Genomic DNA, 19,533 nt, shown 5'->3' on the forward strand with positions numbered 1-19,533 from the left:
TTCTATAATCTATATCTAGGGCCCAGAGTCTATTCTATAACCAAAATTTAGGGCCCAGAGGCTTACCTGGTCAGGTCACATGTTCAGGAAAACTCCTGTCACTATATACACAACAGATGGATTAGAACCCACCTCCCCCTGTAGACAAACTTCATGGGCTCCACAGCCAGGGCTGTAGCCACGATGTCATCAGCGTTGTGCCTCCTTCCACCCACCACCATGAGGCCGTCCATCTTGCCAGCGATGAAGCACAACCCCCCAGGACCCACGAAGCCCAGTAAGCCTGTCCTGGTGAAGGGGTACTCACTGATGGGAGCCCCAACACTGTTCATGGGGAACACCTAGAGTACACAGACACACATTAGTTTATCACAGTCATAAAAACCAGCAATACACACACAAGCATCACACACAATCCCTGAAATTCAGGTGGATTAAGTGATGGTTAAATTAGCCCAATGGCTAAATAAAACTAATTAATGAATGAACTAACAAATCACATAAGGGTGCAATTCCATTAAATGAGTCTCTCTCCACTAATGGATTAAAGCACACTTGAGGAATTGTGAATGTGTTTTTCAGACTACGGAAGCAACAGCAGTTGTTAGAGTCAATCCTCAGGAGCTTCACTTGTCCCTAGCCAGGACCCAAGGGTAGCTCAACCCACAGGCCCATGCTGTTAGACCTCACCTCAAAGGTGTTCTTGGTCATGCCTGAGAGACCGTAGTACGACGTCCCCGTGGCGACAGAACACACACACAGCTCCCCGATCTCATCTGTTTTGCATAACTGCGGAACCCCATCTGGTTTCACAACGCACATGAGAGCTGCAAGAAATTCAAAAGAGGAGGGGAAAAGAGGGGAGAGATTGAGGCCAAAAGTTTATTAGCAAATAGCGAGAGAAGAGATTTTGGAGAAGTGGCCCAGCTACCTCCCCGGATCAAGCCAAGTGCACTTAATTATATTGACACTGTATTACTCTGCAGCAAATAGCGGAGGAAACTGAGGGTGCATCCAAAATGGTACCCTTTCCTGATTAAGTGCACTACTTTTGACCAGAGCCTTATAATGCCCTATATAGGAATAGAGTGGCATTTGTGACGCAAGCCTGGTGTGTTCAGAGGTGGAGAGGACAGTAGAAAGGTGTTGGGTGCTTCAAGACCACATCAACACACTTCCAGGAAGCCCTTAACAGACGGTAGGTTCAAATCAATTCCAGAACAACAGCAAAGGACCTTGTGAAGATGCTGGAGGAAACGGGTACAAAAGTATCTATATCCACAGTAAAACGAGTCCTATATCGACATCCTTGCTCAGCAAGGAAGAAGCCACTGCTCCAAAACCGCCATAAAAAGCCAGACTACAGTTTGCAACTGCACATGGGGACTAAGATCGTACTTTTTGGTGAAATGTCCTCTGGTCTGATGAAACAAAAATAGAACTGTTTGGCCATAATGACCATTGTTACGTTTGGAGGAAAAAGGGGGTCAATATATCTTCTTTATACGTGGTCTTGCCGGTCACTTATGAGGCTTCTGTGAGTAATGCCAGGATTTTTGAATGGAAAACAAGATTCCATTAAATGGAAACTCATTATCGGCATAAATATTAACTCCTGCTGTATCTCAAAGGAATCATTTTTGGCTGTATCAGGCATACATCAAGTTATTGTGTGTGTTGGTGTCTGGTAAATTCAAAACATCTACGCATTTTCTGTTGTTTGTTATAATGCTTTCTATCCTTGTTAGGGGCATAAGGCAGACATAAAGCTGTGTTAGGGGCATAAGGCAGACATAAAGCTGTGTTAGGGGTATAAGGCAGACATAAAGCTGTGTTAGGGGCATAAGGCAGACATAAAGCTGTGTTAGGGGTATAAGGCAGACATAAAGCTGTGTTAGGGGCATAAGGCAGACATAAAGCTGTGTTAGGGGCATAAGGCAGACATAAAGCTGTGTTAGGGGCATAAGGCAGACATAAAGCTGTGTTAGGGGCATAAGGCAGACATAAAGCTGTGTTAGGGGCATAAGGCAGACATAAAGCTGTGTTAGGGGCATAAGGCAGACATAAAGCTGTGTTAGGGGCATAAGGCAGACATAAAGCTGTGTTAGGGGCATAAGGCAGACATAAAGCTGTGTTAGGGGCATAAGGCAGACATAAAGCTGTGTTAGGGGCATAAGGCAGACATAAAGCTGTGTTAGGGGCATAAGGCAGACATAAAGCTGTGTTAGGGGCATAAGGCAGACATAAAGCTGTGTTAGGGGCATAAGGCAGACATAAAGCTGTGTTAGGGGCATAAGGCAGACATAAAGCTGTGTTAGGGGCATAAGGCAGACATAAAGCTGTGTTAGGGGCATAAGGCAGACATAAAGCTGTGTTAGGGGCATAAGGCAGACATAAAGCTGTGTTAGGGGCATAAGGCAGACATAAAGCTGTGTTAGGGGCATAAGGCAGACATAAAGCTGTGTTAGGGGTATAAGGCAGACATAAAGCTGTGTTAGGGGCATAAGGCAGACATAAATAAAGCTGTGTTAGGGGCATAAGGCAGACATAAAGCTGTGTTAGGGGCATAAGGCAGACATAAAGCTGTGTTAGGGGCATAAGGCAGACATAAAGCTGTGTTAGGGGTATAAGGCAGACATAAAGCTGTGTTAGGGAAATAAGGCAGACATAAAGCTGTGTTAGGGGCATAAGGCAGACATAAAGCTGTGTTAGGGGCATAAGGCAGACATAAAGCTGTGTTAGGGGCATAAGGCAGACATAAAGCTGTGTTAGGGGTATAAGGCAGACATAAAGCTGTGTTAGGGGCATAAGGCAGACATAAAGCTGTGTTAGGGGCATAAGGCAGACATAAAGCTGTGTTAGGGGCATAAGGCAGACATAAAGCTGTGTTAGGGGCATAAGGCAGACATAAAGCTGTGTTAGGGGCATAAGGCAGACATAAAGCTGTGTTAGGGGTATAAGGCAGACATAAAGCTGTGTTAGGGAAATAAGGCAGACATAAAGCTGTGTTAGGGGCATAAGGCAGACATAAAGCTGTGTTAGGGGCATAAGGCAGACATGAAGCTGTGTTTGTTGTAGGGTTGCATAATCTCTAGTAACTTTCCAGAAATTCCCAGATTTTCCAGAAATACATGTTGCAGGTTACCAGATTCCTTCTTATTCCCATCTGATGCTGGGAATCTACCAGCCAGGACTTCTGGAAACCTTGACATTTCTACCCTTGCTTACCTCCTGGCATGGCGGTGCCCACGTCCTGCAGGGTGAGAACAGACAGCTTCTCCTCAGAGTCCACCCTGATGACCCCGTGGCTCAGACCCTGCATGGACAGTACTCCTCTCCCCGGGGGCTGGTTACTGTCATCTGTCGGCCTATTAAGAAGATTATTACTTTATTGTCCATTTACTTAATGAGCAACAGAAATGTGTCTTCTGCATATCTCATTGACACTGATAGACATACGCATTCAGTAGATACCTATATGGTCGTTCTATATGAATTCAGTACATACCTACATGGTCGTTCTATATGAATTCAGTACATACCTACATGGTCGTTCTATATGAATTCATTCACTTTTTGACCGTACCCTTTTTATTTAAACAAAACCTTCCATACTTGTTTGCCCATGGTAGAAATGGTCAGAAAAGGGGTGTGGTCAAAAAGTGATTAATCTAGAAGGACAATATACACAGAGAGCTTGGGTTCAAAACCAGGGTCAGCCACAGTGTAGTTCCACTATCAGCAATTCCAAAAATACACATCCACCAATCAAAACCTTCATCCCATTCAAACAACAGCCAATTAGAGGGCTAGAGCTGTGGCTGTTCCCGAAGCTCAACGCCCATGGGACAACGGAAGGTTATAAAAAAAAAAACAGGACAACGCCACAATGGGGGGTGCTTTCATTAGAGTTACTGCGTGTGTGTCCGTGCGTGTGTGTCTGGGCAACAGAAGAGAAACTGCCATATGTTTTATTGGCATGCCGTTTATTAGATTTGTGAGTTTGAAACTGTGTTTGCTGGAAATAAAATCATGTAATTGCCACAGTACCCGTAATGGCAAGATGCATGTGGTGCACACAGTGAGCATTTTACAGTGTCATAATCAAGAGCAGGGAGTGAAATCTCAAATTACAGGAAAAAGTGAATTAAACTTGCCCTCGTTCGTGTAAGCAGTGGCTATTTGAAGTTGAGCTACTCTATGTAACAGATGGATGAAAAAACACTGACCTTAAAATACCACAGGACAGTAAACGTAAGAGTTTCTTTTTTTTAAGAGCATATAAGTTAATACCAACAAGAGTGTGTGTGTGTGTACCTCCTGATGGCTACAGTGAGGGCCTCTGGAGAGCTGGCACAGGGACAAATAACCTCCGGCTTCAGCCCCTTACTCTGGAAGACATTGAGGAACGCATCGCACGACGAGATGGACCCTGAGAGAGAGGAAGAGAGAGGGGAGAGACAAAGAGAGAGAGAGGGATGAGAGAGAGGAAGACAGAGAAAGATAACATAAGTTAAGAGTCAATGTTGAAGAACAAACAGATATCCAATCATGCTACTACAGACTGACTTATTGACAGACTTGCTCATTCAAATTTAAGTTGTGCGGTTTTTGAGTGGGTTGGAAGCAATATATATTGCTCCGGTGCGAGGAGAGGAGAACTCAAATCCAATACATTATACCAATCTAACATGTCAGCATTGTTTGATTATGTGGACAACTGTTACAGCAGGTTAATTGCTGTGGCACAGTTGATTTGCTCCATGCTTGCACTGCTTGTCAGCACCACCATAACCATGTCAGGCTGAGCTCAGACGCTGAGCACACATACTGCTCATTATCAAATGACGAATTTCACTGCCTTCCGTTACCAGGTCTCATTGCCTCTTAACCATTCTCTTAACCCATTTGTTCCTTTCAATTATATTCTTTAGATTCACATTTATAAGGCTAGCATTGGAAAAGAACAGCATTACTCAACCCTTACCCTCCCCATAGGTACCGTTGAAGTCAGAAGTTTACATACACTGTAGCCAAATACATTTAAACTCAGTTTTTCACAATTCCTGACATTTAATTCTAGTAAAATTCCCGGTGTTAGGTCAGTTAGGATCACCACTTTATTTTAAGAATGTGAAATGTCAGAATAATAGCCTTTCAGGTTATGTCGATATAGGACTCATTTTACTGTGGATATACAGTGGGAGGAACAAGTATTTTATACACTGCCGATTTTGCAGGTTTTCCTGCTTACAAAGCATGTAGAGGTCTGTAATTTTTATCATAGGTACACTTAAACTGTGAGAGACGGAATCTAAATCACATTGTATGATTTTTAAGTAATTAATTTGCATTTTATTGCATGACATAAGTATCTGATCACCTATCAATCAGTAAGAATTCCGGCTCTCACAGACCTATTCGTTTTTTCTCCCCATTGTAGATACTTTTGTACCTGTTTCCTCCAGCATCTTCACAAGGTCCTTTGCTGTTGTTCTGGGATTGATTTGCACTTTTCGCACTAAAGTACGTTCATCTCTAGGAGACAGAATGTGTCTCCTTCCTGAGCGGTATGACGGCTGCGTGGTCCCATGGTGTTTATACTTGCGTACTATTGTTTGTACAGATGAACGTGGTACCTTCAGGCGTTTGGAAATTGCTCCCAAGGATGAACCAGACTTGTGGAGGTCTACAATTTTTTTTCTGAGGTCTTGGCTGATTTCTTTTGATTTTCCCATGATGTCAAGCAAAGAGGCACTGAGTTTGAAGGTAGGCCTTGAAATACATCCACAGGTACACCTCCAATTGACTCAAATTATGTCAATTAGCCTATCAGAAGCCTCTAAAGCCATGACATAAACAGCTTGGAAAATTCCAGAAAATTAAAGGGACACTAAACTTCTGACCCACTGGAATTGTGATACAGTGAATTGTAAGTGAAATAATCTGTCTGTAAACAATTGTTGGAAAAATTACTTGTGTCATGCACGAAGTAGATGTCCTAACCGACTTGCCAAAACTATAGTTTGTTAACAAGAAATTGGTGGAGTGGTTGAAAAACGAGTTTTAATGACTGTAAACTTCTGACTTCAAGTGTATCTTAAGCTATACAAATGTAGCAGTGGTATGTAGTGTTCGTTTTTACAGCACCAGTGGTAGATTACTGTAATGGTTCCATGGCAGCTGCTTGGTCAATTATATATTGGTTACATTATACTTCAAGACTAGCGTTATAAGACTACTTAGTCTAGGTGACAAAGGGACATTCTATGAGACCTGCATCATGAACATGGACAGAGTTACAGTACTATAGTTCTGCACAATATTTTACCCCATCTGATACATTTCTAGAATTCATTTTTAGAGAGAGGCAGACAGAGAGGCAGAGCCAGACAGAAAGACAGAGCGAGATAGAGAAAGACAGAGAGACAGAGAGAGAGGTAGAGCGAGACAGAGAAAGACAGAGAGAGAGAGGCAGAGCGAGACAGAGAGAGAGAGGCAGAGCGAGAGAGAAAGGCAGAGCGAGAGTGAGAGAGTGAGAGAGTGAGAGAGAGTGTGTGAGAGAGAGAGAGAGAGAGAGAGAGAGAGAGAGTGAGAGAGTGAGAGAGTGAGAGAGAGAGTGAGAGAGAATAGAGTAGTGTGGTCTTACAGGGGTTGGATCCATCGGCCACCACTAGCATGCGTAGTGAGCTCAGGTTGACGTCCCTCTGGTCCTTGTGGGCCACCAAGGCCCAGTGCATGTCCCTGGACTTTACACATGCCACCTTCGCTGTGGGATGGATCACACCATGGGAAGGGTTAAGGTCAGTTCACACGAAGAAAAAAAAGAAGTCAATCAGTGTGGTCAAAATGCATGTTCAATATTATTGGCTATTATAATAGCCCAATAACATTCAGAAGATATCACTTTTGATGTTACTCCAATCGGTCAAAATGCTAACAGTGAAGTAACAGTTTCAACTGTACATGAAACCATCCTTACAACCATGTAAAATGCAATATTATTAAACAGTATCAATTGTCAAATACACACGTATCTGAAGTATATTAGCTGAAGCTTGAGTGAATGGAGAGATGGTGAATCCAGACCTTTGTATTGGCACACTTTCTGGATCCAGGACAGTGGGTTGACCTTCATCAGTGAGTAGGGTATACTGATAACATGCATCATGTTCATCACACTCTGCAACAGGAGAGACACATTAATCAGAGCCGTTATTACATGTAAGTCAAGACTCAATCAAGACTGGTAATTATCAGGATTTTTCTAGGCTAATTAGGAAAACTGATATGAGATCTCATTGGTTAAAACACTGATTAATTAGTGTATGCACTATGCATCCCAAACCGCACCCTTTCACCTTTATAGTACAGGGCCTGATGGGCCCTCGTAAAAAGTAGTGCACCCGAAAGGTAATAGGATGCCATTTGGGATGCAGACTGTATTGCTCTAACACAACAGAGACTAAAGACCCTGTGGCTACACATTAGAATATATTCACTGTTCGTTATAATTGGATTTGGGAGAACACATTTAAACAGTGGTAAAAATCCCCTCTGATAATATAATTCCCATTTCAAAATGGTGCTCAAAGAAAACATAGTAAGAATATAATCATCTTTAACGAGCCCTCTAAGCCCTGTGCAGACATGTGTGTGTGTGTGTATCAAAGCCCTGCTGGAAGGTCCTCACCGTGAGAATACCATGCCACAGCCCCACGTCCTTCTTAAAGTCTAATACATTCACTATGGTCTCAGCTGCAGAGGAGAGAGTGGCACAGAGAGAGAGAGGCACAGAGAGAGAGAGGCACAGAGAGAGAGGCAGAGAGAGAGAGAGGCAGAGAGAGAGGCAGAGAGAGAGAGGCAGAGAGAGAGAGAGAGGCAGAGAGAGAGAGAGGCACAGAGAGAGAGAGAGAGGCACAGAGAGAGAGAGGCACAGAGAGAGGCAGAGGCAGAGAGAGAGAGAGGCAGAGAGAGAGAGGCAGAGAGAGAGAGGCAGAGAGAGAGAGAGAGGCAGAGAGAGAGGCAGAGAGAGAGAGAGAGGCAGAGAGAGAGGCAGAGAGAGAGAGGCAGAGAGAGAGGCAGAGAGAGAGAGAGAGAGAGGCAGAGAGAGAGAGAGAGAGAGGCAGAGAGAGAGAGGCAGAGAGAGAGGCAGAGAGAGAGAGAGAGAGAGATAACAGAGCACATAATAGTTTAATCCAACATAGACATCTCAAACAGTAACCCTGATACATGACATGTTAGATTCTATGTACACAATGCATGATCATTACTGTGAGAGATGGGGTTTAGACCAATGACTGTTGTGAGAAGCAGAACACCCAAACAAGTGAAAGATGGAGAGAGAATCCAATTGTAATGAAAAAGTATTTATCTAATGCATGTTCTATGTCTCCCATAGCAGAGTCTTAGTGCTATGACTTCTGTAGAATGTCTTATCGGAGAGGGTTGCAGAGTCCCACCTTCTGTGTATCCACAGGACTGGGTGAGGGCCTGACAGTGAGTCAGCAGAGCTATCCTCATCACCGTCACTCCCAGCACACTGCCATCCTTACACGTCTTATACTGCAGGTGAGAGAGGAAAGAGGTGAGGAGAGAGACAGAGACAGAGCGAGCGAGTGACAGACACACACAGAGAGAGCGAGAGATAGACAGAGAGCAGGCGTTAGGATGTGTATCACAGTCACAAAGCAGCAACACAGACCATCATTACACATATGCTGTATTGGCCATTATTTCCCCTACCTACAGTACGGTCATGTTGCTAGACGCCACCTGTTAATTACAGTACAGACAAACCATGGCTCATTTCAAACACTGCTTGTAAAGCCACTCTACTGTTACATATCTGATTCATTATCAGTCGCTAGTATTGAGAATACACATAATGCCTCTTAGCAGATGATGTTGTTCTGCCTACTTTTTACACACATCCTGGGGTAGGGCAGTGCTATTGCCATGTTCTGAAACTGAAATTCTGCCTTTAACCATCAGGCAGTAACATCCTTTCTCTCAGACCAGACATCCCAGTCCTAGTAGACACACACAGTACTAGATGAGGACGGGAATGACAGTCTTCACTCTAATAAAGCCATGGTGCCTCCTCCAGTCAGTCTGATGAACGACCACAGAGCTAGCTTAGAGCAACACAACATAAACACTATACAGACTACTGTCAGCTTCAGCCACTGCTTGACTGAGCACAGAGAGAGAGAAAAATATTAGTTTATTTATTTTTCCTTCTGTACTTTAACTATTTGCATATCATTACAACACCGTTATTATACTCATAATATGACATTTGAAATGTCTTTATTCTTTTGGAACTTTTGTGAGTGTAATGTTTACTGTACATTTTTTATTTCACTTTTGTTTATTATCTAATTCACTTGCTTTGGCAATGTTAACATATGTTTCCCATGCCAATAAAGCCCTTAAATTGAATTGATAGAGACAGAGAGCGAGCATTCCATCTGTCTGTCTGAGGGTACCTCCCAAAATGCATCCTATTCCCTACATAGTGCCCTACTTTTGACCAGAGCCCTATGAACCCTAGTCAAAAGTAGTACACTACAGTATAAAGCAGGGCTGTTCAAATCTGGTCCTGGAGGGACAAAACACTTCTGTTTTTTGTTTCTACCCGGTAGTCAATTGAACTCACCTGGTGTCCCACCTGGTGTCCCTTGATTGAATCAGTTCCTGATTAGAAGTTGAGGATGAAAACCAGAAGTGTTTTGTTCCTCCAGGACCAACATTGAACAGCCCTGCTATATAGGGAATAGGGGGCCATTTGGGACACTTAGGAATGAATAGCAGCAACTTTCATTATTCACAGTATTTTTTATCTCAACCTAACTAATGGGAGAACAGCACTCGACATTTAGATGGATTATACCATTGATTTTCTAATCTGCACTAAGAGACAGGGAGATGGAACAAAATTATTAAAGGTGGACTGCACTTCCTGATCTCGCCTCATTTTAGACTTGGTTCATTAAGAAATGCTAGCAGCCATGACTGAATTAAAACATGAATTGGTTTCGGGGTGTGGTTTGATGTGGGTGTCTCGTGTGTGTTTGCAGGTGGGAAGAGTTAGTCAAATTATTTAGCCAATTAGCTTCAGTCGGCTGGTGTGCGACCATGGCAAAGTTGGTTTGACTTTGGATAGCCTATCTCTGGGGATAGTTAGGGACCATCAAATTACACAATGTAAATGGGACAATATTTTCATGTTGCACATCTTTTAGTTGCACATCTTTTAGAATTTCTACAATTTATAATTGGTTTGAGGTTTTTAAGTAATTGACATTTTTAGTTATTGACCTTTTAAAGTATTGTCCCTTGTGCATTGGTCCCTAACTAGCCCCATAGGGATATCATTTATCAAATCAATTTTACCATGGGCATTACGATAGGGTCATGTGCAGCTGCGCTACGAATGTATGATTACTTGGGTGCTGCCAGTTGTGGGCAGGATTAAAATAAACCCAACCCAAATAAACCTGTTGTGTTACCCTTCATTCCGTGACACCATTTCCCCCCCTATCATCTCACATGATGAGACTGACTCATCCAAAATTGACCAAAATTATTCCGTTTACACTTTGTAGTCCATTTTTTTGCACGATAATAAATGTTTATGACTCATATCAATGCCACATAGGCGATTTTCAAAACAAGAAGTTGCTTTTTAGGGGCAGTCGCTCTTTAAAAGTTAGACAGTCATTAGGCTAAGTCATTATAACAGACCTTCATGCTCTATATCTTACAGACTATCTGACGTAGTATTACATTGAGAAGAGTGATGCATAGCATATCCAGATATCTGCTCAGCCTTACATATGTCTAGTGATGCATGACTACGAAAACAACCATGTCTAAAGGATTAAGTCCAGAACTAAATATTTCTGGAGACATTTTCCTTTGTAGAATTGACGAGGACATTTCTTGTAAGCCATTGCTGAACATTTTTCTTGTAAATGTCCATTTGACTAAGGAGAGGACTAGAAAAAATGTGGGGACTGAGTAGGAAAGTTCTTTGAGTAAGCCAAAAGTACCAAAACGGTCACTACCCATTTTTTGGAGACTGTCTAGACATCAACAAACAATGGACCCATCCCAAATGGCACCCTATTCCCTATAAAGTGCACTACTTTTGACTAGGGCTTTGGTCATATGTAGTGCACTATATAACACTGTAGAAAGAAACTTTATTGTCCATCCAGGATGGCCATTTTTCTTTGGCATCACCTTCCATTAAAAGGATCACATACATTCTCACAGCAGACACATTTAAACCAGTCATGTTGCATACACTAACAACAGAGGACATTGATACATTCACTCACAGCCGACCGCTGTCCCAACTGCACTGGATAGATAAGTACATATACTGACAAAATCTACTTTGCATTTAGTAGTCCAACAGCACAAGGAAGGAATGAATGTTTGAACACGTTCTTCTTGACCATGGGCGCCGGCCAGAGGGAAGCCTCTTTAACTGAGGGTGTAGAGGGTAGAGGTCGACAGATTCATTGGAATGATTAAATAGGGCCGATTTCAAGTTTTCATAACAATCGGAAATCTGTATTTTTGGACACCTTTATTTAACTAGGCAAGTCAGTTAAGAAGACATTCTTATTTTCAATGATGGCCTAGGAACGGTGGGTTAACTGCCTTGTTCAGGGGCAGAACGACAGATTTTTACCTTGTCAGCTCGGGGATTTAATCTTGCAACCTTATGGTTAACTAGTCCAACGCTCTAACCACCTGCTTTACATTGCACTCCATGAGGAGACTGTTACGCGAATGCAGTAAGAAGCCAAGGTAAGTTGCTAGCTAGCATTAAACGTATCTTATAAAAAACAAGCAATCCATCATAATCACAAGTTAACTACACATGGTTGATGATATTACTAGTTTATCTAGAGTGTCCTGCGTTGCATATAATCGATGCGGTGCGTATTCGCGAAAAAGGACTGTCGTTGCTCCAATGTGTACCTAACCATAAACATCAATGCCTTTCTTAAAATCAATACACAAGTATATATTTTTAAACCAGCATATTTAGTTAATATTGCCTGCTAAAATGACTTGTTGCAAACTGTGTGACCTGGCTCGTTGCAAACTGTGTGAAGACTATTTCTTCCTAACAAAGACAGCCAACTTCGCCAAACGGGGGATGATTTAACAAAAGCGCATTTGCGAAAAAAAGCACAATCGTTGCACGACTGTACCTAACCATAAACATCAATGCCTTTATTAAAATCAATACACAGAAGTATATATTTTTAAACCTGCATATTTAGCTAAGCGCTAATAGCGTTTCAAACGTCACTCGCTCTGAGACCTTGAAGTAGTTGTTCCCGTTGCTCTGCAAGGGCCGCGGCTTTTGTGGAGCGATGGGTAACGATGCTTCGAGGGTGGCTGTTGTCGATGTGTTCCTGGTTCGAGCCCAGGTAGGGGGCGAGGAGAGAACCAGAAGCTATACTGTTACACTGGCAATACTAAAGTGCCTATAAGAACATCCAATAGTCAAAGGTACAGTGGGGCAAAAAAGTATTTAGTCAGCCACCAATTGTGCAAGTTCTCCCACTTTAAAAGATGAGAGGCCTGCAATTCTCATCATAGGTACACTTCAACTATGACAGACAAAATGAGAAAAAAAATCCAGAAAATCACATTGTAGGATTTTTTATGAATTGATTTGCAAATTCAGAGAGAGTGGTTGGGACACTGGCAAGTTGTTGCCAATGATGATCAGCTCCTTTGTTTATTCCACATTGATGTGGAGGGCACTTGACGGGCACCATTCTTGAAGGTTGTTGGTCTGTTTAAAATAGCTGTCCCCATCTGATGTAGCATCTTTAAAAAAAAGAGTCCTACCAGAGCCATGTCATTCGCGTACTTGAAATTGCTTCCTTGGCTCTTCATCTCATTAAGTGTAGATAGAGAACAACAACGGTAAAAGGCCACACCCCTGGGTGTGTTCAGGGTCAGTTCATCAGAGAGGGCCCCATTCATGAGTTAAAAAGTCCTTGATCCAACCTGCGAGGCCGCCGTTGACATTCAGGTCCAGTAGTCCTTTCAGCAGTGTGTGTATCTGCATTGTCTTGAAAGCTGAACTAAAATCAATAAATTGTGTGCATATGATTTAGCATGTTGAAGGTGACTAGCCACCATGTTCACCAAGGTCAGGGTAGCATCCTCAGTCCCCCTCTGTGCCTAATAGGCAAACTGTGATGGGTCCAATTGATTTGCTATGGACAGGGTAAGGTGCTTACTAACAACCCTTTCCATGCATTTGGCCAGAAGGGGCGTGAGGGCCACAGGTCGAAAGTAATTTGGTGATTTGGCCCGTGACTTCTTAGGGGCTGGTACAATGGTCAACACCTTCAGGAGTTTGTCACTGTGCAGGTGCTCAGCAGGAGTTGAAACAGTCACGTGAAGACTCCCTTGAGCTGATTGGCGCAGACCTTCAGTACCTTGACCCGTAGACCGCCTGGGCCCATTGCTTTGTGTGGCTCAATATGTGACAAGCATGAGGCCACCTCACTCTTTGTTATGTGGACAGGATAGGATTTGGGGATGCTCTCACATATTTGTTTACATTCATCTTTGAAATCGACTGTGGCAAATCTTTCATTGAAACAGTTAAGGTAATTTACAAAGGATGAAAAGTCTGCAATTGTATTGTTCCCTCTTTTCCTTTCCATTGCATTAAGTCCTTCCCATGCTTGTCTTGGATTGGCTGGACAGAACCTCTGCTCCACTTCATCCTTGAAGTCCTTTTTAGCTTTACACATTTTTGACCTAAATTCATTTTCTTTCTCCTTTACAGCATCAGTATCTCCTTTCAGGAAAGCAAACTTCCTTTCATTGAGGCACATTTTCAAGTCCTTAGCTACCCAGGGCTTGTTGTTGGTAAATACACAGAAAGTTTTAATGTTTATGACAGTATCCTCACAGAACTGGATGTAGGATGTGGTGCTGTCAGTCATCTCGTGGGGATCCCTGCACGAGTCAAAGAACACCTCCCAGTGTGATGTCAAAGCAATCCTTGAGCTCCTACCTACTCTCATCTGTTCACACCTGAATGAATTTCTCTACAGGTTATTCACGTTTAACCTGCTGACTGTATCTCGGTAGGAGATGGATAACGTTATGGTCGGATTTCCTGATGGGTGCTCTGCACACTGCCTTGTATGTGTCCTCTATGTTGCCATAACACTGGTCCAGGATGTGAGTTGAGCGAGTTGGACAGGTGACATACTGTACTGTTGCAGAGTGGGGAGGTGCGCGGAAATGGAGAGCATATTAAAATCCCCAAGCAGAAATACCGTCTGGTCAGCTGATCATGAAAGAGCAGCATTAAAACAGTCTGTAATCCTGTCAGCAGCTTCCTTATTGTTAGGTCCAGGCACATAGACCAGAGTAATGGTCATCTGTTCAAACTCGCGTGGACGATAGAATAGCCTGAATGATTCGACAAGAATCTGTCTCTGGTGCACACTTGTTCAATCACATTACACTGCGTGGCCCAAGTATTATCTACAAAGATACATAGCCCCCCGCCTATTGATTTATGTGACGTTGTTTCGTCTCCGTCTGCTCTAACAACAGTCTATCCATCAATGTTCACATCAATATTGTCCTGCTTGAGCCACATTTCTGTAAAGCAGATTCAATTACTTATTCTAAAGTCCCCTTCAAATTTAACCCTTGCTGCTAACTCATCCAGGTTATTATTTAGTGACCGCATAGTTGACAGGGTGGTCACCGGGAGCGGGTGACAGCTTCCCCGCCTCCGTAGTCTGTCCCTAACACCACCTCTTGAGCCTCACTTTTGCTTGGTTTCCCTTTTTGACTTTGTAGAACAACCATCAGGCAAGGCCATGCTGTTTTGGAGAGAGTTTCATCTGGGAAAGAGAGCAGAAACGCAGGGGAGTAGGTGATGGTGGTTGATTTACTAATGGAATCCATACAACCCCCGGTAGTGATTGGAAAGTTTTCCTCATATTACACCGATTAGGATTAAGAAGGTCACACATGCCACGTACAATCCACTTTCAAACTTGCAACGCACTTGGATTTAGACAAAACAAAATTGAGCGATATAACTATAAACAAACAATTCACACAGATGAGCTCAGTGTCTGGCTCAGTGCCGCGCCCCCAATGGTATAGGGAATAAGGTGCCATTTTGGATGCAGACAATCCCAGTTGTCTGCTCTAATGATGTTCCATCATTTTCTTCTCTCTATTTCATTCTGAATTTTTCCACTCACTTCACAATCAACATAGAATATCTACACCTCTGGTTTAAATTACCGCCTGGCTGCATAAAAAGAGCCAAAGTAAATGAAGACAAACCACATTATCTGACTGGATTGACTGGTCTCCGGCTTCTTGCTAAATGGCACCCTATTCCGTTTAGAGTGCACTACCTTTGACCAGGGCCCAGGTCAAAAGTAGTGTACTATATAGGGGAAACGGTGTCATTTGGGAAATACATTTTGTCTCCCATACAGAAGCAACAACTGAATATCCAATCACCAGACAGACAATGATAATCAAACCCCATGAAGCATATTGATCGGCAATCACAAGCAGATCGATTGACAACTACACCAAACAAGTGCTGTTTGCAGTTAGCCTAGACATCCCAATGAGAGCTGTGCACATGATCTAGCTGTAGTTAACCAATAACAGCAACACCTCTCTTCGTATTATGACTGATTCATATAATCAATATAGACTTCAGTCAATCCAATCACTCTGTGCTGTCAAGAGTGAGATACTTGTTAAACAGACCCAGGGGAATAGCAGTCAAAATCAATGGGAGAAGAAACCAGACAGCAAAAACATGTATCTTGGTACAAGGTGGGAACATCTTGAATATCATTCACGTTGTTGCATAAGCTGTCAAAGACATAACAGATCTGTGTGTTACCTCAATATAGGCTGTGTCGTTATTTGCATCCTTGATATGGGGGAACCAGTCTCTGGGGGGTTTGGATAGGTGCTTAGATTCAGTCACAAACCACAGTAGCTTTGGCCAGCCTGGATAGAGAGACAGACAGACAAACAGACAGACAGATCAAAGAGAGTTATTAGGACCAAGACAAAAGAAAAGACAATCAAGGCATTAGAGAGCGAGTCACAATCTGCCATTTAATGTGATGTGATTTTGATTTGATTTATTAGGATCCCCATTAGCCGAAGCCAATGGAGACAGCTAGTCTAGTGATTACCCTGAAGCGATCAATGAGCACTCATCCCGATTGATGCTGGGTTTTGCGTCCCTACTGTATGTAGTGCACTACTTTTGACCAGGGCCCATAGGGGGCTTTTTGGGAGGCATCCTGGGCCTGACCCAGGCTGTGTGCCAGTATTATATGTAGGGTTTCCATAGCCAGACCTCTACTCAGCCCTGACTTATGTCATCAATGCTAAAATGATAGCTTTAAATCCACTGGTTGGCATCAATACTGAGGAGTATGCACAATGGGGCTGCCGAGTGGTGCAACGGTCTAAGGCACCGCATCTCAGTGCTAGAGGTGTCACTACAGACCCTGGTTTGATTCCAGGCTGTATCACAACCGGCCGTGATTGGGAGTCCCATAGGGCAGCGCAAAATTAGCCCAACCTCGTCCGGGTTAGGGTTTGGCTGGGGTAGGCCATCATTGTAAATAAGAATTTGTTCTAACTGACCTGCCTAAAATGAAGGGAAAAAAATGAATTACACTGAGCTCTCTCTCCCTGACTGCTCTGTTCTTCACACAGTGGGCCATTCTATATGCAGCTACTGTGTACTAAACTATTCTGCATTACATGCAGCTACTGTGTACTAAACTATTCTGCATTACATGCAGCTACTGTGTACTAAATCATTCTATATGCAGTCTGTGTACTAAACCATTCTATATGCAGGCTGTGTACTAAACCATTCTATATGCAGCTCCTGTGTACTAAACCATTCTACATTACATGCAGCCACTGTGTACTAAACCATTCTACATTACATGCAGCTACTGTGTACTAAACCATTCTATATGCAGTCTGTGTACTTAACGATTCTACATGCAGCTCCTGTGTACTAAACCATTCTACAAGCAGCTACTGTGTACTAAACCATTCTACATGCAGCTACTGTGTACTAAACCATTCTACATGCAGCTACTGTGTACTAAACCATTCTATATGCAATCTGTGTACTTAACGATTCTATATGCAGCTCCTGAGTACTAAACCCTTCTACATGCAGCTACTGTGTACTAAACCATTCTATATGCAGTCTGTGTACTAAACCATTCTATATGCAGTCTGTGTACTAAACCATTCTATATGCAGTCTGTGTACTAAGCCATTCTATATGCAGTCTGTGTACTAAACCATTCTATATGCAGTCTGTGTACTAAACCATTCTATATGCAGTCTGTGTACTAAGCCATTCTATATGCAGTCTGTGTACTAAACCATTCTATATGCAGTCTGTGTACTAAGCCATTCTATATGCAGTCTGTGTACTAAGCCATTCTATATGCAGTCTGTGTACTAAGCCATTCTATATGCAGTCTGTGTACTAAGCCATTCTATATGCAGTCTGTTTACTAAGCCATTCTATATGCAGTCTGTGTACTAAGCCATTCTATATGCAGTCTGTGTACTAAGCCATTCTATATGCAGTCTGTGTACTAAACCATTCTATATGCAGTCTGTGTACTAAGCCATTCTATATGCAGTCTGTGTACTAAGCCATTCTATATGCAGTCTGTGTACTAAGCCATTCTATATGCAGTCTGTGTACTAAACCATTCTATATGCAGTCTGTGTACTAAGCCATTCTATATGCAGTCTGTGTACTAAGCCATTCTATATGCAGTCTGTGTACTAAACCATTCTATATGCAGTCTGTGTACTAAGCCATTCTATATGCAGTCTGTGTACTAAGCCATTATATATGCAGTCTGTGTACTAAGCCATTCTATATGCAGTCTGTGTACTAAACCATTCTATATGCAGTCTGTGTACTAAGCCATTCTATATGCAGTCTGTGTACTAAGCCATTCTATATGCAGTCTGTGTACTAAGCCATTCTATATGCAGTCTGTGTACTAAACCATTCTATATGCAGTCTGTGTACTAAGCCATTCTATATGCAGTCTGTGTACTAAGCCATTCTATATGCAGTCTGTGTACTAAACCATTCTATATGCAGTCTGTGTACTAAGCCATTCTATATGCAGTCTGTGTACTAAGCCATTCTATATGCAGTCTGTGTACTAAGCCATTCTATATGCAGTCTGTGTACTAAGCCATTCTATATGCAGTCTGTGTACTAAGCCATTCTATATGCAGTCTGTGTACTAAGCCATTCTATATGCAGTCTGTGTACTAAGCCATTCTATATGCAGTCTGTGTACTAAACCATTCTATATGCAGTCTGTGTACTAAGCCATTCTATATGCAGTCTGTGTACTAAGCCATTCTATATGCAGTCTGTTTACTAAAACAAACCTGCCCTCCTATTTAATCATGTCTCTTCTGCCTGCTTATCCTTCCATTCCAAGTCTCTCCATTTGTTTTCAAATCAAATCAAATTTATTTATATAGCCCTTCGTACATCAGCTGATATCTCAAAGTGCTGTACAGAAACCCAGCCTAAAACCCCAAACAGCAAGCAATGCAGGTGTAGAAGCACGGAGAGGTTTTGGAGAGGAGCAATAAAATCCCCAAACTAAAAACCTGTTTGATATCAGTGTTTCATTTCAATACACCCTGGTAGTACAGAACCCTGTGCTGCTTTAGACACACTAAAATATCATTCCTAGAATGGTTATCCTTATTCAAGTCAATGAGTCTGTGATGGGTGACCAGACAGCAATATTGGAATTCTGTTTTTGTGGATGTAGTATCTTATGAAAACCATCTGACACAGCATCACATACGACAGCATATGACAGGACCACATCATGCAGTGGTGCGTCACATGCTTTGACACAGTTGCTGACCTTTGAACTGTGGGATCTCCCCTGTGGTGCTCTTGGGAAGGCCTTTATGGCAGGCGTCACTCGTCAAGGCAACCGTCACCCCACAGCTCCCCAGCAAAAAGCCTATCTGCTGGCTCCCTGCATCCTGTAGAGGGAGAGTGGGGGAGAGAGAAGATGGTCAAAGGAGAAAAGTCTCAGTCAACATTGCTTTTGTTTTCATATTGCACATTAATTAGGCATATTTTATATTCTCTGTACACGCATTCAGTCTTTTTATCTGGTGTTTTACGACTTTTAAGAGGGTATATTACTTTAGAAAAACAGTGATATCATCCTACCGTTCACACACATTGTGCGGTCCCCCCCCTCTCTGACAGTGTGTGTGGGTGGAGGAGTGAGCCCACACCAGCTCATATGGAGGAGACAGCCCTGCAAACCTGAGCTAGGGGGTTTCCTATTCTACACTACAGTATGCAGCCTTTCTGTCTCAGACCCCATCTCTCTGCTTAAACTGGGCCCATAGCCCTGCCGGTCTTCCTGC

At 42.7% G+C, this 19,533-nt stretch overlaps 1 protein-coding gene across 32 annotated transcripts in view; it reads right to left on the reverse strand.

The window, feature by feature from the left end:
- The window catches only part of LOC110508187 (disco-interacting protein 2 homolog C), a 254,241-nt gene that overhangs the window by 42,085 nt on the left and 192,623 nt on the right, over positions 1-19,533 (reverse strand). For all 32 annotated transcript variants that reach the window (XM_090224799.1, XM_090224813.1, XM_090224804.1 and 29 more), the window contains 10 exons: positions 19,014-19,137; positions 15,953-16,062; positions 8,463-8,565; positions 7,694-7,758; positions 7,090-7,183; positions 6,650-6,769; positions 4,318-4,432; positions 3,229-3,368; positions 691-827; positions 133-341 (listed from right to left, as the gene is read on the reverse strand). In XM_090224799.1, the coding sequence (XP_090080925.1) occupies positions 133-341; positions 691-827; positions 3,229-3,368; positions 4,318-4,432; positions 6,650-6,769; positions 7,090-7,183; positions 7,694-7,758; positions 8,463-8,565; positions 15,953-16,062; positions 19,014-19,137 (1,217 nt within the window). The remainder of the gene's footprint in view (positions 1-132; positions 342-690; positions 828-3,228; positions 3,369-4,317; positions 4,433-6,649; positions 6,770-7,089; positions 7,184-7,693; positions 7,759-8,462; positions 8,566-15,952; positions 16,063-19,013; positions 19,138-19,533) is intronic.

This window comes from Oncorhynchus mykiss, chromosome 28 (assembly GCF_057628025.1).
Source record: "Oncorhynchus mykiss isolate SJ-2025 chromosome 28, ASM5762802v1, whole genome shotgun sequence".
In the NCBI taxonomy this organism is placed as follows: domain Eukaryota; kingdom Metazoa; phylum Chordata; class Actinopteri; order Salmoniformes; family Salmonidae; genus Oncorhynchus; species Oncorhynchus mykiss.